The 22618-nt window shown below is 36.4% G+C and overlaps 1 protein-coding gene across 5 annotated transcripts in view; it reads left to right on the top strand.

Moving 5' to 3' along the window:
- Positions 1–22618, top strand: part of COL24A1 (collagen type XXIV alpha 1 chain) — a 404519-nt gene that overhangs the window by 114049 nt on the left and 267852 nt on the right. For all 5 annotated transcript variants that reach the window (XM_086717446.1, XM_025934829.2, XM_086717444.1 and 2 more), the window contains 5 exons: positions 2391–2444; positions 2522–2566; positions 2815–2868; positions 3130–3183; positions 7801–7854. In XM_086717446.1, coding sequence (XP_086573572.1) covers positions 2391–2444; positions 2522–2566; positions 2815–2868; positions 3130–3183; positions 7801–7854 — 261 coding nt within the window. The remainder of the gene's footprint in view (positions 1–2390; positions 2445–2521; positions 2567–2814; positions 2869–3129; positions 3184–7800; positions 7855–22618) is intronic.

The raw sequence follows: 22618 nt of genomic DNA, 5'->3' as shown, positions 1-22618 counted from the left end.
TTCAGGATTAAACATGTTGGAAATAATTTATCTTAGTTCTATTTCACAGACTTTCGGAGTCACTTAGAAGTAAAGATGTCATATTTTCCATTCTGAAATTTGTATTCTATAAATGTAGACTATTAGAAATGCTCTTTGATGTTGGGAGATAGAGCTCTAGAATCACTGTTTTAGTTTTTTTTTTTACTCAAGTATAATTGACATAGAGTGTTATATTACTTTCAAGTGTACAATATAGTGATTCAACAATTCTATACGTTATTCAGTGCTCATCATAAATGTACTCTTAATCCCTTTTATCTATTTCAGCCATCCCCCCACCCACCTCCCCTCTAGCAACCACCAGTTTATTATCTGTATTTATGAGTCTGTTTTTTGTTTGTCTCTTTTTTTTCTGTGTTCATTTGTTTTGTTTTTTAAATCCCATGTATGAATGAAATCATATGGCATTTGACTTTCTTTATTTTACTTAGGATTTTACCCTAGGGTAAAAGGTCCATCCATGGGTGTTACAAGTAGCAAGATCTCAGTCTTTTTAGTGGCTGAGTAATATTCCATTACATATATATATATTATATATATTATACGTATAATATGTATTTTTATATGTATAATATATAATATATATATTACACATTTAATATATATAATATGTGGACATCTATGTCCATCTATGGATGGACACTTGGGTTGCTTCCATATTTTGGCTCTTGTAAGTAATGCTGCAATAATCATAGGGTGCATATATCTTTTTGAATTAGTGTTTTCCTTTTCTTTGGATAAATACCAGTAGTAGAATTCTGGATCATAGGGTAATTCTACTTTCAATTTTTTGAGGAACCTCCATACTCTTTTCCACGGTGGCTGTACCCATTGGCATTTCTGCCACTGTGCACAAGCGTTCCTTTTTCTCTACATCCCCTCCAGCACTTGTTATTTCTTTTTTATTCTGGCTATTCTGACAGGTCCTTCAGTATTCATCCCACACTTTATTTCACATCTGTTGTGTGTCAGTTATATGTTGGAACTGGAAAATAAAAAAATCAATAAAACGCGCTTCTGCTTCCATAGAATGCTCAGACTAGAGAGACGGGGCGGGGGGGGTGGGTGGGAAGTATATAGTGCAGTATATTGCTGGTTCACTAGTGAAGTGCAGTAGAAGGCCATTTCAGTATTGGTCACTGTATCTTCAAAGGCTTGGAGCATGTGAAAAGAGAGAGCAGAGAGCATGTTCAGACAATGGAAAACAGTCCATTGTGGTTAGAATGTAGGATTTGGAGGAGGGAGACGTAAAGGAGGAGTAAGGACAAATGGAAATAGAGAAAACTAGGAGAGTTGGTGGAAACCTGGTAGTGAGGGTCTGGGATGCTTTCCTGAGAAATTTGAATTATAACTAAAAGGAGCAACATTTTTGAGCACTGTGATACATATACCTTTAAGAGTTTCTTAGCATTTGGGAACCATAAAAGGGAGGTTTAAAGCAACTTGTTCTTTGAAGCCAGGCACAGGGAGGTAGTAAGAGAAAGAAGGAAAATGAAGGTGTCATTGACACAAAACTTGTAAGTGATCCCCAAGCCATTTTTTCAAATTTTACTTTCAAATATCCTTATTGTGGCTACTGTCCTTTGTCTTCTAAGATGAAGTATTTGAGGAGTTTTCCTAAGGCTCTTACCTACAGGAGATGATAGTGGTAGTTATGATTTTGAGAGATCTTGCATTGGAGCACTAAACTGAGAACCTTGGCATTGCTGACCATGTCTCTTTCATCTGTTTCCTCAACACTTCTACAGTGTCTGTGTACATGTTATGCCCAACGAATGTTAAATGATGAATGAATGAGAGAAGCCCAGAAGAGTAGTCTCGTTCAGTACTCAGCTTATCCCTGAGATTATGGCATTTTATCATTCTGCAAATTTCAGATCATGAAATAAAATCATTAGAATGCCTGGAACATAGTAACTGCCCAAAAAGTATTTCCTGAATAAATGGGTGAAAGAAAAATATAAGATGATCAAATGAAGTATTTATCAAATACATCCCGAGAACATGGCACTAAAATATTTCCCTTATCTTCAAGATTTTAACTAGTTTGAGAAATATTTCAAGATGAATGTTATGGACAGTTAAGCATTTTAGGGGCTAAAGGAAAGGGAGGATCCTTGTGGACTTGACCAGTATGAATAGGCTTCCGGGAGTAGGATGACCTCACTGAGGTTTCAAAGATTGGTATAATTTATACATGTGGAGAGAAAAAGAAATTGTGGAAGAACAAGGCACATGTAGGAACTTAGTGAGACGAACTGTTCTGGGTTAATTAATCAAGTTTACATTCTTCTCTTTCTAATCCTAGTGTATGCTTAATGATGCCTTTCTGTCTTACTGCATTTCAGGGCAGTGTTGGCCCTGTTGGACCATTTGGACCTTCTGGAATTCCTGGCCCTGTGGTATGTCTGTATCTACATAATGGATATCTCCCTTTAATTTCTCTACAATGTCACAAAACATCTCCTCTTTTTTTCAGGGTCTTTCTGGGAATAAGGGCCTACCTGGAATCAAAGGTGATAAGGTGATTTAAATATTTACATTATCATAGAGTTAATTTCTTATCACATTTATTTTTTTTCTTTTCAGTCAACACAACTTATAAAATATTTTGTTTTTATATATGGGATCCAATCTGTACTGTCAGTTATACAATTTTTCTCAGAAGTAGGAAAAATAAAGAAGCTGTTCTTCCATAAACATTTGTACTTTTGTATAATATTGCCATGTTTGTGTTGCTTAAATGTCTTTGTATAAAATTGTGCCCTCTAGGGTGAGCAAGGCATTGCAGGAGAGCCAGGAGAACCAGGGTATCCTGGAGACAAGGTAACTTTTTTTCACCATTAAGTTTATAGAAATACAAAAAAAAGTCCGTGAAAAACTATAAATTCTTTGAAAAGAAAGGAATAATCATTATTTTAACCATGTAGTTTATTAGGATATGGTATCAATATGGTTTTACATGTCTTGTTTCTCAGTTTTCTTGGATTAATTCCATGAATTTTTTAAGTAATTCGTAAATAGAGGCACATCTGCCTTTTTTGGTGAAAGAGTTTCTATCTTTCCTCTAATATTCTCTTCTTTTAGGGTGCTGTTGGTGTTCCAGGACCACCAGGGATGAGAGGAAAGCCAGGACCTTCAGTAGGTTTGAACTTTTGCTTTGTTTTTTATGATTCACAAAGTGCACAGCATGGCAGGAGTCTTGACAATTGTTGGTATTAGTGGAATATAAGAAGTAAGATATAAGCCTACCAGGCTGGCATTGTTTTCTCTTCAGTTTTTAGGGTACACCTAATCCTTGAAGTTTTCAGCCCACATTCCACAGAGTATTGGACCTCATCCTCCTGCCCCCACCCCCCATCCCAGGCCAAGCCAAATTTCTGAGAGCCCTAAAGATCTTGGTTGATCTATCATGGATAGTATTTCAAGTAAACATGGAATTTTTAAAACAGAAAATATAAAACACCTTAAATACTATTTTAATTTTTCCAAATATCTTTCATTCCAATGTATTTCATTAAAAAAAAAAAGTATTGTGAAGAAAAGATAGCATGTCACACTCTGTGAGCAAAAATATTCTAGTTCTTTGTCTTTTTTTTTAATCTTTGGGCATCAATTAGTTGAAAAGAAAGGATACCTTGTACTGTAGTTAACACAAAACCCAACAAAGTATACAACTAAAATTACTGAGTAATTAAAATCATTTAAATAATGGTTAAAACATGAGTTAAAAGTATGTCTCTATATATTAAAAATCATAAAAGTTATTATATTTAAGATTTATTGAGTGTTTACGAAGTTCCAGTGTCTATTCGAAAGTCTATGCCTCTAATTTAATCTTTACATAAATCATATAAAGTTGGTACTGTTATTATTCTTATTTTACAGATTAGGGGAACTGAGACATAAAGTTGAACAGCTTGCCCAAGTTTTCGTAGTTAGTTGGTGGCCACCTGGGAAAACCCAGGTAATCACCTATGTCAGAGCTCATGCACTTAGCCACTGTGCCATACTGTCTGAGAATTTAACATTTTAAGATTGTTTTAGGATTTTAATATTGTTTACAACTCTATGAAGGTGAAGGTGATTGTAGATAGAAAAAGTTAGACGGAAAATTATAATTTATTAAAAAACATTAAAATGTACATTTTAAAAAAGATTATTGTTTTCCGGAGCAAATCTTCGTGTTCCCTCTAACTCTGCCCTCCTATGTCAGGCTTGTTTGTTTTTTTGTCAGATGCAAGCAGCTTTAAGTTACAGTACTTTATATACCCCATTTTGTCTGGCTTCTAACAGTGCAAGCATTTCATGTACATCTCTCAGGAATTATTTATTCCACAGAACCGTTTTCAGCATCTGTTTGTTTGTCTAATGGTAAGCTTTGCTCTTCTTAGTTTTTTGCCTCAGACTCAGGGTATACTTGGTCAGTCATGTACCCAGACTTGTGCTCAGCAGTTGAATATTAGAAGTTACAAAGTGCATAAATAAGGGACATGAGAGTAGGTCATGAAGCTGGCAAAAAGCCTTTACTCAAGGATGATTCTAAACCACGTAACAGGAACTTACCGTATCTGCAATGGTTGGCAAAGTAAGACCCTAACTTCTTGTATTTTCATTGTTCATTGTGTGAGGGTTTTCTGACTTCTGATAATAATAAAAGGAGCTGGTACAAGACATTTTCTAAGGACAATACTAAGTAATAAATGATACCAATATTCTGTTATGCTTCACGTACTTATACAAAGTAAACCTTTTTAATGTCTCCCCCTCCCCTTACTTTTTGACACAGTTTGTATTGATAACATGTTTATTGCTGGGCAGGGAGGGATATACTGGTCTGAGAAACAGAGACTTAGATTTTAGTCCCAGCCCTGACTTGCTATCACCCAGGGCATTTAACCACTGTGATATCCAATTTCTTGTTTAAACTGAGAGACTATATCATATTTAAGGTTCCTTGCAAATCTGTGACTCTTTAGTTGCCTCTCTCAGGATAGTGTTTGCCAGTATTTCTCTAGTCTCAGCTACAGAAAAGGCAGAGAACCTGTCTCATCTTTAACACATGGTCTTAAAACCCTTAATTTTTTTTTCCTGGAATAAATCACCAGAACCAACTCTAATGTGTGTTTTAGGGCAGTGATTCAGGGAGCATAAGATGATAAGAATGAGGCTTTTTGCTTGTTCATTTTGTACCTTTCTAATTATTCTGGTAAAAAAAAAAACACATTTTTTAATGTCGGCAGGGACTTTGGTAGGAGATACTTGACCATTTTTTTGTTTTATCAACTCTTTGAAAAAAATGATATATCAGACCGAAGATAGGATAAAAACTTAAGAATTAATATTTGTGAGAATCTTTAGTTTCTAACTTTATTTATTACTTGTTTATATCTTATGAGTGGACAAAACTTGTAGAGGTTTGACCTGGAAACTTTTCCCAGTTATGGAAGGAGACAGTTGTTGGATGAAAAATTGCTTGCACTCAATCTATTAAAAAGAAACTATACAAGTTAGTGCCTATCTAAATCATTTGTTTACTAGCATGAAAAGAATGCCATAGTCATAAGGATGTCTTTCTTATTTTATATCTCCTACTTTGGGTTTTCTATTATCCAAGATGATGACATTACTGACTTTTTTTTTCCCCAAATGAATCCAAGTTGTAACGTGAAAGAGTATTTACAAGCTAAAAGAAGGAATGTCCTGATTTGGAAGGCTTTTTACATTTTGCAATAAGGAAGCTTTTGCTCTACAAGCATTTAAAAACTAGAGAAAACTACCAATCAGAAGTTAAGAAATATTCTTTCCTTAGAGCAAAGACATTATTGGGGTACCTAGGTGGCTCAGTCGGTTTAGTGTCCGACTTCAGCTCAGGTCTTGATCTCAGAGTTCGTGGGTTTGAGGCTCACTTTAGGCTCTGTGCTGACAGCTCACAGCTTGGAGCCGCTTTGGATTCTGTGTCTCCCTCTCTCTCTGTTCCTCCCCCATTCAAGCTCTGTCTCTCTCTGTCAAAAATAAATAAATGTTAAATTAAAAAAAAAAAACAAAGACAATTATTATGTTCTTTCCACACATTTAACTAGAAGTTGCTGTCAATTATAGAGGTGTATGTAATCATTACTCCCTTGTCTAAAACTTACTTGAAAGCTGTTTTTATAAAAGAGACTTGACATTTGAGGAAACTTCCAGCTGAAGTTTTTCAAAGTGAAGATTCATTCTGAAGAATGAACGAAATTATTCCAAAATGTGTTTTTAAGTATCTGGTTGTCGATTAGTGTTTCTGAAAACAAAGACCTAGTAGGTATTTTTCCTTCACAGCTTGTAAATTTAGCTTCTGGTTTGCTTTTTGCCACCAGAGGTCTCCAGTGAGAGCTCTATCTTTATCTCTTTAAGAGAGGTACTTGCCATTTTAATAATGTAAGCCTCTTCTAGTATTGATTATGACAGATGATGATTTTGTTTACTTAGGAGAACTTAAATGAAGTTTTATGTAATACTATTAATTTTCTCTAAATTTGATTGCAGTAGTTTCATTGTGTACTGTTTTATGTCCTGAAACTCAGATATCTAAGCAATGTAGGAGAATGAATTTAGTGCTTATGGGAAACGGTGCTTTACTTCTTGAGATGTGAATAAATGCATACTATATCTTGTATTTCTATGTAATCTGAGGCCTATTAAGTCAAATCTGAAACTTGAATAGAAATTTAATGTGACAGAAATAATGAATTCAACAGTTTCTCTTATGAAAACAAGGGTATTAGACTACTGGTCCCCCCCTGTTCTATACTTCAATCTCTTGAGAATATTGCCAGCCCTTTCTAGTTTCAGGCTTTATGACCACTTGTCTCTCCTCTGAATCTTCTCTCTGGCCCTGATTTCACTTCGTTAATCCAAATGAAAGTCAGAAAATGAAGTCAGAAAATGAAGTCAGAAAATGGCTTCAGGGATATTGAAAAGAAATCCTCAGCATTTTAATATAATGATCAAACAATCTAGGAATTATAGGTATCATCCAGGAAAGGATAGAGGACATGAAGGGAATAATTAATGGTTATAGAATTGGTTAACATTTAGTGAGTACTTTCTATGTGCCAGGCACTGTGCTAGGAACCTTGCATGTATTGTCTCTAATCCTCACAATGACTCTGTAACAATGTTAATACTGTTAGCATTATTTTCCTATTTTATTAGTGAGGAAACTGAGGCTAATAGAGATTAAGCAACAAGGACTTAAATCCACATAATTCTTGATTGCTAAATCGGGCCCCTTGTAGTATCAACGGAAAGAGGAATTTTCAGGGATAGTCCCAGGACTCTGGTTATTTATAAAAGTAACTCCTCATCTAGAGTCCTCTACCTTGTTGAGTCAAACTTTATTATCTCTGGATAACACACACACACACACACACACACACACACACACACACACACACGCACACACACACTTTTCTTCTTGACTTGAGCGCTTAACTCAGTAATTTGTTTGTATCTCCAGCACTTAGGAGTAAATATATATTACATCCATACACGTTTTAAAAGTAAGTTTTCCACAGAGATGATGGTTACAAATTAAGTCTTTCTGAATGGTAGTTACAACCTTGTTTGACATAATATATTGAGTGCTGTTTGCTAAAAAGCCATTATAATTTTGTGTGGCATAATACATTGATTTGTTTGCTTACCATATGTCTGTCTCCATTTTAACTTGTATTTATTAGGTTAATGCTTATACGCTGACTCTCATCCCCATTTTAGGGCCAAATGGGTGACCCAGGACCCCAAGGACCATGTGGCCCTCCAGGACCAGAGGTAAAATGTTGGTTGGAAGATAACAAATTTGAAATAAAAGTTGAAAAAAATTAAACTTGCTTGTAAAGCATGTTTTTACATAATAGGCTTAAGAAAGATTCTTTAAAGTTTATATCTTTGTAAATAGTTTGTATTAATTTTTTTTCTCCTATGTCAGAAAGTATGCAACAGTGATCCCAAGGAACTAGAAAGGTATTAACCACATTATAGTCCTTATTAGATCACAGCTGATTTATTTATTCTGAACAATAACTATAATAACACATACTTAGGGTTTAAAATCAAATTTCAGGATAAGCTCCACTGAATTTTTAATACAAAATGCTTCCAATTTTTGTTATATGCATTATCATTTGGATCTCATATTCTAGAATAAATACAATTAAGTCTGTAGTACATATATCAAATTTACTTGTTTATTCTTTGAAATTTTGACTTTGGCTGAATGCTTGATCTGGAGTGTCTTTTTTTTTTCCTGCAAGTTCACATAGAACACAAGGTTCTTAGATGAAACATTTCAGTTTTTTAAAAATCATTTTATGAGTTGGGGTGCCTGGGTGGCTCAGTCGTTTAAGTGTCCGACTTCAGCTCAGGTCACGATCTCATGTTCTGTGAGTTCAAGCCCCATGTCAGGCTCTGTGCTGTCAGTTCAGAGCCTGGAACTTGCTTCGGATTCTGTGTCTCCCTCTCTCTCTGCCCTTCCCCCACTCTATCTCTGTCTCTCAAAAAATGAATAAACATTAAAAAAAATTTAAAAATCATTTTATGAGTCAAAGATATATACCACATGGAGATAACTTCTGAAGTTCACTCTAATTCAGAAATATAAGCCAAAAATACATATATTCAGAAATATAAGCCAAAAATATATATATACACCTATACATACACATACACACCTAATTCAGAGTCATAGATGCAGCAATAAAGCTGAGAAAATGAATTTGGCTTCAGAATAAATAAATCAGAGCAATGAAATCCCCTCAGTGTCAGAGTAGCAGGCAGAATTTCTAGAAATAGCATTCTACTGATACTTTCTCCCTCTCTTTGTAAACCATAAAATCTACTTCTTACCCTGCAGCTGTCTTTCAGGGTTGGTTGATTTCTTCAGTCAATGCCTATTACTACTTATTGTCTAATTTAAAAATACACTGCATATTGGTAGTTCAAAAATCTAAAAATCTACATTGTACCTAGTTTTATTAATAGGGATATAGTAGGAGGTAAAATACAGTAATATATTGACGTCACCATTCTGGAAAGAAAGAAATTGTTTTGAGTAATTGAAGTAATTATTAACGAATAATTAAAATAGTAATTAACACATTAATATAACTTTATATATTTTATGAGCCTGTTTGCTTTTAATAATTTTTCATGAAAACCTGCCTGGAATGAATTCTATTTACTTGTCTTCTCATACTGAGGATACAGACCTAATTTATCTTTTACTAGCCTTAAAGATGATTTATTATGAGCATGGGTTGTTCTTTTTTAAAAATTTTTTTTTTAATGTTCATTTTGAGAGAGACACACACAGAGTGGTAGCAGGGAGAGGCAGAGAGAGAGAGATGAACACACAGAATCTGAAGCAGGCTCCACTCTGAGCCATCAACACAGAGTTCGATGTGAGGCTTGAATTCACGAACCATGAGCTCATAATGGAGCTGAAGCTGGACACTTAGCTTACCGAGCCACCAGGTGCCTTTGAATATGGGTTGTTCTATTGTAACAGTTACAGATAGTTTGCATGCTAAGAAGGACTGTGTCACTGCCTTATAATCAGTATGATTTGGGATCATTTTTTTCTTTTTCCTAAAGCTAGGTTAAAGGATGGATGCATGGGCCATGTTTTTACTTATTACTTGGTCTTCCAAAGATGTTTCTTTTCTTTTTCTGTTGCCTTAGAGATTTAATGATTTGCAATCATCATTCAAAACATTGTCTCATTGTCTTGATTTTTGCACTACTAATACAAAGTCCTGAGCTCTAACCTTGTCAGACTGTACCCATTCCTCCTGCTCAGCTGTGTTAAATGTTTTCATTGAGCCAAAGATGTAACCTGTATTCTCATAATTGGTCAAGGTGTTTTTGGGAAAGGGGCTTAATCTAAAGATCATACTTTTTTAAACATAAGAATATAATGTATAGGCAGTTATATGAGGCAACACTTTTATCCAAATCCCTCTCAACATTAGGCTTTTGATAGAATTGCAGATCTAAGAATTTACAATAGTATGTTTAATATTGTATCAAGACTCAAAAGTTTCTACCTGTATAGTACATGACTTTTCTCAGATAAGGGGTTTTATATGTAGTGCTAAATTTAGACTTTATACTATAGGCAATGATCAAAGATTTTTAAGCAAGGGGAATGAAATCATCAGACTTGTGTTTTCAACAGGTGCATGGTAGCAGGAGCACAAAGGTAAAAAAGAAAGAAAGGAGAGGTGAGAAGACTAATTGGAGGCTATTTAGGAGGATAAGTAAGGCAAGACCAGGCTATAAATAATGAGAGCCTGTTAAAATAGAGAAGAGAGGATGGCTTCCAGAAATAATTGGGACATACAATTCACAGCACTTGAACCACTCAGTTCTGTTCATTTAGTTTGTGTAAGAGAGCAGTAAGAGACAATTTTAATGTTTCTTGCTTGAAAAGTTGGGTAGAAAGTGGGATCACCATTCTAAAAAAATTTTTTTTTAATGTTTATTTATTTTTGAGAGAGGGACAGAGCACAAGTGGAGGAGGGGCAGAGAGAGAGGGAGACAGAGAATCCGAAGCAGGCTCCAGGCTCTGGGCTGTCAGCATAGAGCCCAACACAGGGCTTGAACCCACGAACAGTGAGATCATGACCTAAGCCAAAGCCAGACGCTTAACTGACTAGGCCACCCAGGTGCCCCTGGGATTACCAGTCTAAAAATAGTAAAAAGGGAGAAGGAGGAAGATATTCAGAGGGGTAGAGATAATGCTTTGGTTTTGAGATTGTTAGGACTGCAGAGCCTGTTGGACATATAGGAAATTAGTCTCATAAGTGTATAGAAAACTATAGACCTGAAACTCAGAAGAGAATAGGACTAGAGATAATTATTTGTTGTCATCCACATGGTGGTATTAGATGAAGCAGCTGTTAACAGATGAAATCATTTAGGGAGAATGTATGAAACAAGGTTTGAAAATACTACACCTGGACATTCACCCCGAAGGCTACATTCTCTATCTACAGTGCAATCGGTTTTAAATTAACAATTTAAAGGCAGTAAGATAAACTTTGGTAACTTAAAAGCACAGAGAAAAGAAAAAAAATCACTTTGGAAATTAAAAAATATTTAGTACTGGGTGAGAACCAATCACTATAAAACTTGAATATTGCACCCAAATTCACATTTCTCTAAAAAGCAAGGAAGAACAAGAATAAATGTATTATGCATAGCACAAGTGTAGGGATTTGTTTCAAAAGGAGAAAGACGTTGAAAGAGATCAAATAGGGTAGATTCTGTTTTCTTTATAAATATGAGACAATCCCAAGACTAAGAGGACTGGGTGCATCCAGAAAGAGGGTGCTTGAGTAGATTTGTGAAGAGTAAGTGGGGAAGTAACTAGAGACTTATAAAATAATTCCTGAGCTGTATTAAGAACTCAGCTGAGATTGAAAAACCATCTTCCCAAAATATAGCCACAAAGTCCAATACTTTTTATTGGAACTGTATTGTAAATTTGAGTCTGAACGTCCTACTGGCCAAAACAGTGACATATTCACTTATGTGAATCTCTTCTTCCTTAGATTAAAAATATGATTGTATATACTTAAAGTATATAATGTAATGATTTGATATGTAGAATACATTGTGAAATGATTACCAAGATGAATATAATCAGCATATCCATCACCTTCCAGAGTTAACTCTTTAATTTCTTTCTGGTGAAAATGCTTAAGATCTACTCTCAGCAACTTTCAAATATACCATATTTGTTTGTTTCTTTTTCATTTTTTTAAATATGCAGTTTATTGTCAGATTGGTTTCCATACAACACCCAGTGCTCATCCCAACAGGTGCCCTCCTCAATGCCCATCACCCAACCTCCCCTCCCTCCCACCCTCCATCAACCCTCAGTTTATTCTCAGTTTTTAAGAGTCTCTTATGGTTTGCCTCCTTCCCTCTCTGTAACTTTTTTTTTTCCTCTCCCCTCCCCCATGGTCTTCTGTTAAGTTTCTCAGGATCCACATAAGAGTGAAAACATATGGTATCTGTCTTTCTCTGTATGGCTTATTTCACTTAGCATCACACTCTCCAGTTCCATCCACGTTGCTACAAAGGGCCATATTTCATTCTTTCTCATTGCCAAGCAGTATTCCATTGTGTATATAAACCACAACTTCTTTATCCATTCATCAGTTGATGGACATTTAGGCTCTTTCCATAATTTGGCTATTGTTGAAAGTGCTGCTGTAAACATTGGGGTACAAGTGCCCTAAGCATCAGCACTCCTGTATCCTTTGGGTAAATTCCTAGCAGTGCTATTTCTGGGTCATAGGGTAAATCTATTTTTAATTTTTCGAGGAACCTCCACATTGTTTTCCAGAGTGGCTGCACCAGTTTGCATTCCTACCAACAGTGCAAGAGGGTTCCCGTTTCTCCACATCCTCGCCAGCATCTATAGTCTCCTGATTTGTTTATTTTAGCCACTCTGACTGGCATGAGGTGATATCTCAGTGTGGTTTTGATTTGTATTTCCCTGGTGAGGAATGATATTGAGCATCTCCTCATGTGCCTGTTGGCCATCTGGATATCTTCTTTAGAAAAGTGTCTATTCATGTCTTCTGCCCATTTCTTCACTGGATTATTTGTTTTTTGGGTGTGGAGTTTGGTGAATTCTTTATAGATTTTGGATACTAGCCCTTTGTCTGATATGTCATTTGCAAATATCTTTTCCCATTCCGTCAGTTGCCTTTTAGTTTCGTTGATTGTTTCCTTTTCAGTGCAGAAGCTTTTTATCTTCATGAGGTCCCAATAGTTTGTTTTTGCTTTTATTACCTTGCCTTTAGAGATGTGTCAAGTAAGAAATTGCTGCAGCTGAGGTCAGAGAGGTCTTTTCATGCTTTCTCCTCTAGGGTTTTGATGGTTTCCTGCCTCACATTCAGGTCCTTCATCCATTTTGAGTTTATTTTTTGTGAGTGGTGTGAGAAAGTGGTCTAGTTTCATTCTTCTGCATGTTGCTGTTCAGTTCTCCCAGCACCATTTGTTAAAGAGACTGTCTTTTTTCCATTGGATGTTCTTTCCTGCTTTGTCAAAGATTAGTTGGCCATACGTTTGTGGGTCTGGTTCTGGGGTTTCTATTCTATTCCATTGGTCTATGTGTCTGTTTTTGTGCCAATACCATGCTGTCTTGATGATGACAGCTTTGTAGTAGAGGCTAAAGTCTGGGATTGTGATGCCTCCCGCTTTGGTCTTCTTCAAAATTACTTTGGCTCTTCGGGGTCTTTTGTGTTCCATATAAATTTTAGGATTGCTTGTTCTAGCTTCGAGAAGAATGCTGGTGCGATTTTGATTGGGATTGCATTGAATGTGTAGATTGCTTTGGGTAGTATTGACATTTTAGCAATATTTATTCTTCCAATCCATGAGCATGGAATGTTTTTCCATTCCTTTGTATCTTCTTCAATTTCCTTCATCAGCTTTCTATAGTTTTCAGCATACAGATCTTTTACATCTTTGGTTAGGTTTATTCCTAGGTATTTTATGCTTCTTGGTGCAATTGTGAATGGGATCAGTTTCTTTATTTGTCTTTCTCTTGCTTCACTATTAGTGTATAAGAATGCAACTGATTTCTGTACGTTAATTTTGTATCCTGTGACTTTGCTAACTTCATGTATCAGTTCTAGGAGACTTTTGGTGGAGTCTATTGGGTTTTCCATGTATAATACCATGTTATGTGCAAAAAGTGAAAGCTTGACTTCATCTTTGCCAATTTTGATGGCTTTAATTTCCTTTTGTTGTCTGATTGCTGATGCTAGAACTTCCAACGCTGTTTTTTGTTTTTAATTTTTTTGATGTTTGTTTATTTTTGACAGAGAGAGAGACAGAGCATGAGTGGGGGAGGGGCAGAGAGAGAGGGAGACACAGAATCCGAAGCAGGCTCCAGGCTCTGAGCTGTCAGCACAGAGCCTGACGCAGGGCTTGAACTCACAGACTGCAGGATCATGACCTGAGCCAAAGTCAGATGCTCAACCAACTGAGCCACCCAGGTGCCCCACAGAACTTCCAACACTATGTTAAACAACAGCAGTGACAGTGGACATCCCTGTTGTGTTCCTGATCTCAGGGGGAAAGCTCTCAGTTTTTCCTCATTGAAGATGATATTATCTGTGGGCTTTTCATAAATGCCTTTGATAATGTTTAGGTATGTTCCTTCTCTCCCGACTTTCTCAAGGGTTTTTATTAAGAAAGGATGCTGAATTTTGTCAAATGCTTTTTCTGCATCGATTGACGGGATCATATGGTTCTTTTCTTTTATTAATGTGATGTATCACATTGATTTATTTGCAAATGTTGAACCAGCCCTGCAGCCCAGGAATGAATCCCACTTGATCATGGTGAATAATTCTTTTTATATGCTGTTGAATTCGATTTGCTAGTATTTTGTTGAGAATTTTTGCATCCATATTCATCAGAGATATTGGCCTGTAGTTCTCTTTTTTTGCTGGGTCTCTGTCTGGTTTGGGAATCAAAGTAATGCTGGCTTCATAGAACGAGTCTGGAAGTTTTTCTTCCCTTTCTGTTTTTTGGAACAGCTAGAGAAGGATAGGTATTCTCTCTGCTTTAAATGGCTGGTAGAATTCCCCAGGGAAGCCATCTGGTCCTTGACTCTTATTTTTTTGGGAGATTTTTGATAACTGATTCCATTTCTGCACTGGTTATGGGTCCGTTCAAGTTTTCTGTTTTTTTCTGTTTGAATTTTGGAAGTGTGTGGGTGCTTAGGAATTTGTCCATTTCTTCCAGGTTGTCCAGTTTGTCGGCATATAATTTTTCATAGTATTCCCTGATAATTGCTTGTATTTCTGAGGGATTGGTTGTAATAATTCCATTTTCATTCATGATTTTATCTATTTGGGTCATTTCCCTTTTCTTTTTGAGAAGCGTGGCTAGAGGTTTACCAATTTTGTTTATTTTTTCAAAAAACCAACTCTTGGTTTCATCTGCTCTACAGTGTTTTTAGATTCTATATTGTTTATTTCTGCTATGATCTTTATTATTTCTCTTCTTCTGCCGGGTTTGGGGTGTCTTTGCTGTTCTGCTTCTATTTCCCTTAGGTGTGCTATTAGATTTTGAATTTGGGATTTTTCTTGTTTCTGGAGATAGGCCTGGATTGCAGTGTATTTTCCTCTCAGGACTGCCTTCACTGCATCCCAAAGCATTTGGATTGTTTTATTTTCATTTTCATTTGTTTCCATATATTTTTTAATTTCTTCCCTAATTGCCTGGTTGACCCATTGATTCTTTAGTAGGGTGTTCTTTAACCTCCATGCTTTTGGAGGTTTTCCAGATTTTTCCTGTGGTTGATTTCAAGTTTCATAGCATTGTGGTCTGAAAGTGTGCATGGTATGATCTCAGTTCTTTTATACTTATTAAGGGCTGTTTTGTGACCCAGTATGTGATCTATCTTGGAGATGTTCCATGTGCACTGGAGAAGAAAGTATATTCTGTTGCTTTGGGATGCAGAGTTCTAAATATATCTGTCAAGTCCATCTGATTCAATGTATCATTCAGGGCCCTGTTTCTTTACTGATCCTATGTCTAGATGATCTATCCATTGTTGTAAATGAGGTATTAAAGTCCCCTTCAGTTACCACATTGTTATCAACAAGGTTGCTTATGTTTGTGATTAATTGTTTTATATATTTGGGGGCTCCCGTATTGGGTGCATAGAGATTCGTAATTGTTAGTTCTTCCTGATGAATAGACCCTGTAATAATTATGTAATTCCCTTCTTTATCTCTTGTTACAGCCCTTAATTTAAAGTCTAGTTTGTCTGATATAAGTATGGCTACTCCAGCTTTCTTTTGACTTCCAGTAGCATGATAGTTCTCCATCCCTTCACTTTCAATCTGAAGGTGTCATCAGGTCTAAATGGGTCTCTTGTAGGCAGCAAATAGATGGGTCTTGATTTTTTATCCATTCTGATACCCTGTGCTGTGTCTTTTCGTTAGAGCATTTAGTCTATTTACATTCAGTGTTAGTATAGAAAGATACGGGTTTAGAGTCATTGTGATGTCTGTAGTTTTCATGCTTGTAGTGATGTCTCTGGTACTTTGTGGTCCTTGCAATGTTTCACTCACAGAATCCCCCTTAGGATCTCTTGTAGGGCTGGTTTAGTGGTGATGAGTTCCTTCAGTTTTTGTTTGTTTGTGAAAACCTTTATCTCTCCTTCTATTCTAAATGACAGACTTGCTGGATAAAGGAATCTTGGCTGCATATTTTTTATGTTCATCACATTAAAGATTTCCTGTCGTTCCTTTCTGGCCTGCCAAGTTTCTGTAGATACATCTGCTACTACCCTTATATGTCTACCTTTGTAAGTTAGGGCCTGTTCATCCCTAGCTGCTTTCAGAATTCTTTCTTTATCCTTGTATTTTGCAAGTTTCACTATGATATGTCATATAGAAGATCGATTCAAGTTATGTCTGAAGGGAGCTCTCTATGCATCTTGGATTTCAATACCTGTTTCCTTCCCCAGATAGGGAAGTTCTAAGCTATGATTTGTTCAAGTACACCTTCAGCCCCTTTCTCTCTCTTCTTCTTCTTCTTCTTCTTCTTCTAGAATACCTATGATACGGATATTGTTCCATTTGATTGCATTACTTAGTTCTCCACTTCTCCCCTCATACTCCTGGATTTTTTTATCTCTCTTTTTCTCAGCTTCCTCTTTTTGCATAATTTTATCTTCTAATTCACCTATTCTCTCCTCTGCCTCTTCAATCCATGCTGTGGCCGCCTCCATTTTATTTTGCACCTCATTTATAGTATTTTTTAATTCCTCGTGACTATTTTTTAGCCCCTTGATCCCTGTAGCAATAGATTCTCTGCTGTCCTCTATGCTTTTTTCAAGCCCAGCGATTAATTTTATGACTATTATTCTAAATTCTTGTTGCATTATATTGCTTAAATTGGTTTTGATCAATTCATTAGCTGGAGTTCTTTTGAGGAGAATTCTTCCGTCTTGTCATTTTGGGTAGTCCCTGAGGTAGCTCCAAACTGCAGGGCACTTCCCCTGTGCTGTCCAGAGAAACTTGTGTTGGTGGGTGGGGCCGCAGTCAGACCCGCTGTCTGCCCCCAGCCCACTGCTGGGGCCATAGTCAGTCTGGTGTGTACCTTATCTTCCCCTCTCCCAGGGGCAGGACTCACTGTGAAGTGGTGTGGCCCCTGTCTGGGCTGCTTGCACACTGCCAGGCTTGTGGCGCTGCTTCGATGGGATCTGGCCAAGGATGTATTAGCCGGGGTGGATCAGCAAGGCTCACGGGGGCGGGAGGGGTAGGCTTAGCTCACTTTGCCTTAGGTGGTCCCCTTTGGGAGGGGCCCTGCCGCACCAGGAGGGAGGCAGGCCCGTTGGAGGGATGGATCCACAGAAGCACAGCGTTGGGCGTTTGCGTGGTACAAGCAAGTTTGGTGACGGGAACTGGTTCCTTTGGAATTTCAGTTGGGAGATGGGAGAGGGAAATGTTGCTTGCCAGTGCCTTTGTTCCCCTGCAGAGCTGAGCTCTGTGTCCGGAGCTCAACAATTCTCCCTCCCAGCATCCTGTCACCCTCCCTGCTCTCCGAGAGTAGAGCTGTTGACTTCTAACATTCCAGATGTTAAGTCCCTCTGGCTGTCAGAACTCACGCAGTCCAGCCCCTCCACTTTTGCAAGCCAAACTTCGGGGGCTCTGCCTTGCCTGGCGGGCTGCCCCTCCACTGCCCCCAGCTCCCTTCTGCCAGTCCCTGTAGCACACACTGCCTCTCCTCCCTTCCTACCCTCTTCCGTGGGCCTCTTCTCTATGCTTGGCTCCAGAGAGTCCGTTCTGCTAGTCTTCTGGCAGTTTTCTGGGTTATTTAGGCCGATGTGGGTGGAATCTAAGTGATCAGCAGGACGAGGTGAGCCCAGTGTCCTCCTACGCTTCCACCTTCCCAGAACCTAAATCTCAAATATACCATATTTTTAACTACAGTCACCATGCTGTACATTAGATTCTCAGAACTTATTCTTCTTCTAACTGTACATCTCTATTCATGTTATTGTATTCTTATAACTGAACCTATACACCCTGTTTTGCTTCCCCCCAGTCACTCTCAACCACCATTCTAATCTCTGTTCCTATGAAATCAGCTATTTTTTTAAGATTCTACATAGAAGTGATAAAGTACAGTATTTTTCTTTTTCTTCTCGCTTATTTCATGTAGCATAATGCACTCCAGGTTCATTTGTGTTGTCTCAAATGTCAAGATTTCATTCTTTCTTTTCTGGTTTAGTATATTCCTGTGTGTGTGTGTGTGTGCGCACGCGCACACATCACATTAGGTTTTTTAAGTTTAATTTTAATTCCAGTTAGTTAACATACAAATATTATATTAGTTTCAGATATACAATATAGTGATTCAACAATTCAGTACATCACCTAGTGCTCATCATCACAAGTGCACTCCTCAATCCCCTCACCTTTTTAACCCTTCCCCCTAGCCCCTTCCCCTCTGGTACCCATCAGTTTGTTCTCTACAATTAAGAGTCTGCTTCTTGATTTCTCTCTATGTTTTACACTTTGCTTGTCTGTTTTGTTTCTTAAATGCCACATATGAGTGAAATCATATGGTATTTGTCTTTCTCTGACTTATTTTGCTTGGCATTATATTCTCTAACTCTGTTGTTTGCAAATGTCAAGATTTCATTATTTTTTATGGCTGAATAGTATTTCATTGTGTACATCTATACCACATCTTCTTTATCCATTCATCAATCAGTGGACACTTGGGCTGCTTCCATATCTTGGGTATTGTAGATAATGCTGCTATAAACATCAGGGTGCATGTATCTCTTTGAATTAGTGTTTTTTTGTAATTTTGGGGGTAAATACCCAGTAGGGTGATTGCTGGATCAAAGTATATTTGTATTTTTAACTTTTTGAAGAAGATCCATACTGTTTTTCAGAGTGGCTGCACAGGTTTGCATTCCCACCAATGGTGCATGAAGTTTCCTTTTCCCCAGTATCCTTGCCAGCAACTGTTGTCTGTTGTCTTATTGACTTTAGCCATTCTGACAGATGTGAGGTGATACAATTAAACTCATTGTAGTTTTCATTTGCATTTCCCTGATGGTAAGTGATGATGAACATCTTTTCATGTGTCTATTGGCCATCTCTATGTCTTTGGAGAAATGTGTGTTCATGTCTTCTGCCAGTTTTTAGTTGGATTATTTGTTTTTTGGTGTTGAATTTTATGAGTTCTTTGTATATTTTGGATACTAACCCTTTGTTAGATATGTGACTTGCAAATATCTTCTCTCATTCTGTAGATTGCCCTTTAGTTTTGTTGATTATTTCCTTCACTGTGCAGGAGCTTTTTATTTTGATGCAGTCCCAATAGTTTATTATTACTCTTATTTCCCTTGCCTCAGGAGACCTAGCTAGAAAAATATTGCTACAGCCCATGTCAGATAAGTTACTGCCTGTGTCTTCCTCTAGGAGTTTTATGGTTTTAGGTCTCACATATAGGTCTTTAGTCCATTTTGACTTTATTTTTGTGTATGTTATAAGAAAATGGTCCAGTTTCATTCTTTTGCGTGTAGCTGTCCAGTTTTCCCAACACCATTTGTTGAAGAGACTCTCTTTTTCTCATTGGATAGTCTTTCCTGCTTTGTCAAAGATTAATTCACCATACAGTTGTGGGTTTATTTCTGGGTTTTCTGTTATGTTCTATTGATCTATGTGTCTGTTTTTGTACTAGTACCATACTGTTTTCATTGCTATAGCTCTGTAATAAAATTTGAAGTCCAGAGTTGTGGTGCCTCCAGCTTTGCCTTTCTTTTTCAAGATTGCTTTGGCTCTTTGAGATCTTTTGTGGTTCCATATAAATTTTAGGATTGTTTATTCTAGCTCTGTGGAAAATGCTGTTAGTACTTTGATAGGGATTGCATTGGATGTGTAGATTGCTTTGGATAGTATAGACATTTTACCAATATTTGTTCTTTTGGTCCATGACCATGGAATGTCTTTCCATTTCTTTGTGTCATCTGGAATTTTATCAGTGTTTTAAGTTTTCTGAGTACACATCTTTCACCTCTTAGGTTAGGTTTCTTCCTAGGTACCTTGTTGTTTTAGGTGGAATTGTAGATGAGATTTATTCCTTAATTTCTCTTTCTGCTGTTTCATTATTGGTGTGTAGAAATGCAACCGATTTCTGTACATTGATTTTGTATTATGCAATTTTATTGAATACATTTTTCACTTCTAGCAATTTTTTGGTGGAGTCTTCAGGTTTTCTGTATAGAGTATCGTGTCATCTGCAAATAGTGCAAGTTACTTCTTCCCTGCCAATTGGGGCACTTTTCATCTCTTTTTATTGTCTGAATGCTGTGGCCAGGACTTCTAATACTGTGTTAAATAACACTGGTCAGAGTGGACATCCCTGCCTTGTTTTTGACCATAGAGAAAAAGATCTCAGTTTTTCCCCATTGAAGATGATATTAGCTGTGGGTTTTTCATATGTTGTCTTAATTGTGTTGAGGTATGTTCCCTCTAAACTACTTTGTTGAGGGTTTTTTTCATGAATGGGTGTTGTACTTTGCCAAATGCTTTTTCTGCATCTATTGAAATGATCATGTAGTTTTTATCCTTTCCCTTATTGATGTGATGTATCATGTTGATTGCTTTGTGAATATTGAACTACCCTTGCAGCCCAGGAATAAATCTCACTTGATTGTGGTGAATAATTTTTTTAATGTATTGTTTGATTTGATTTGCTAATATTTTAAGGATTTTTGCATCTATGTTCTTTAGAGATGTTGGCTTGTAGTTTCCTTTTTTTGTAGTGTCTTCATCTGGTTTTCATATCAGAGTAATGCTGGTCTCACACAATGAATTTGAAAGTTTTCCTTTATTTTCTATTTTTTGAAATGGTTTGAGAAGAAGAGGTATTAACTCTTTTTTAAGTATTTGGTAGAATTTGCCCATGAAGCCATCTGGTCCTGGACTTTTGTTTGTTTGGAGTTTTTTTTATTATTATTACTGATTCAATTTAATTGTTGTATTCAGTCTATTCAAATTTACTATTTCTTCCTGCTTCACTTTTGGTAAGTTATATGTTTTTAGGAATTTATCCATTTCTGTTAGGTTTGTGTCAGTTTGTTGGCGTATAGTTTTTCATAATTTTCTCTTATAATTGCTTGTATTTCTGTCGTGCTGGTAGTTATTTCTCCTCTCTTATTTGAGATTTTATTTATTTGAGTCCTTTCTCTTTATTTCTTGATACGTCTGGCTAGAGGTTTAATAATTTTATTGATTGTTTTCAAAGAAACATCTCTGTTCTCATTGATCTATTGTGTTTTTAGTTTCTGTATCATTTATTTCTACTATGATCTTTATTATTTCCTTCCTTTTGCTGATTTTAGGCTTTGTTTGTTTTTCTTTTTCTGGCTCCTTTACGTGTATGGTTAGGTTGCTTATTTGAGATTTTTCTTGCTTCTTGAGTTAGGCCTGTATTGGTATAAACTTCCCTTTTAGAACTGTTTTTCCTGCATCCCAACAGGTTTTGATGATTCTGTTTTCATTTTTATTTGTTTCCATGTACTTTTTTATTTCTTCTTTTGTTTACTGATTGATCCATTCATTATTTAGTAGCATATTATTTAACCTCCATGTATTTATGTTCTTTCTATATTTTTTCTTGTGGTTGACTTCTAGTTTCAAAACATTGTGGTCCAAAAGGTATATGGTATGGCTCTGATTTTCTTGAATTTGTTGAGACTTATTTTGTGGGCTAATATGTTATCTGTTCTGGAGAATGCTTAAAGTGTACTTGAAAAAAATGTGTATTCTGCTGTTTTAGGATGGAATGTTCTAAATATATCTGTTAAATTCATCTGTTCCAGTGTGTCATTTAAAGCCATTGTTCCCTTTTTGATTTTTCTGTTTAGATGATCTTTCCATTGTTGTAAGTAGGGTATTAAAGTCCCCTACTATTATTGTATTACTATTGATTCGTCCTTTATGTTTATTATTAACTGTTTTATATATTTGTGTCCTCCTATATTGGGTGCGTAAGTATTTACAATTATTATATCTTCTTGTTGGATTGTCCCCTTTACTATAATATAGTATCCTTCTTTGTCTATTGTAATAGTCTTTGTTTTAAAGTCTGTTTTCTCTGATATAAGTATTGCTACTCTGGTCTTTTTTTAAATCATCCATTTGCATGATAACATTTTCTCTGTCCCCTCACTTTCAGTCTGCTGGTGTTTTTAGGTCTAAAATTAGTCTCTTAAAGGCAGTATATGAACGAGGTTTGATTTTTTTTTCCATTCTGTCACTCTATGCCTTTTGATTGGAATATTTAGTACATTTACATTGAAAGTAATTATTGATAGGTATGTATTTATAGTCATCTTATTATTTGTTTTCTGGTTGTTTCTGAAGATTTTTCCTGATCCTTTCTTGTCTTTTTTTTTCACAATTTGCTGATATTCTTAGTGATACATTTGGATTCTTTTCCCTTTATTCTTTGCATATTTATTTGTGGTTTT

This window comes from Puma concolor, chromosome C1 (genome assembly GCF_028749965.1).
Source record: "Puma concolor isolate L17-30 chromosome C1, mPumCon1.1.hap2, whole genome shotgun sequence".
NCBI lineage: Eukaryota > Metazoa > Chordata > Mammalia > Carnivora > Felidae > Puma > Puma concolor.
This window is presented reverse-complemented; position numbering and strand designations above follow the sequence as displayed.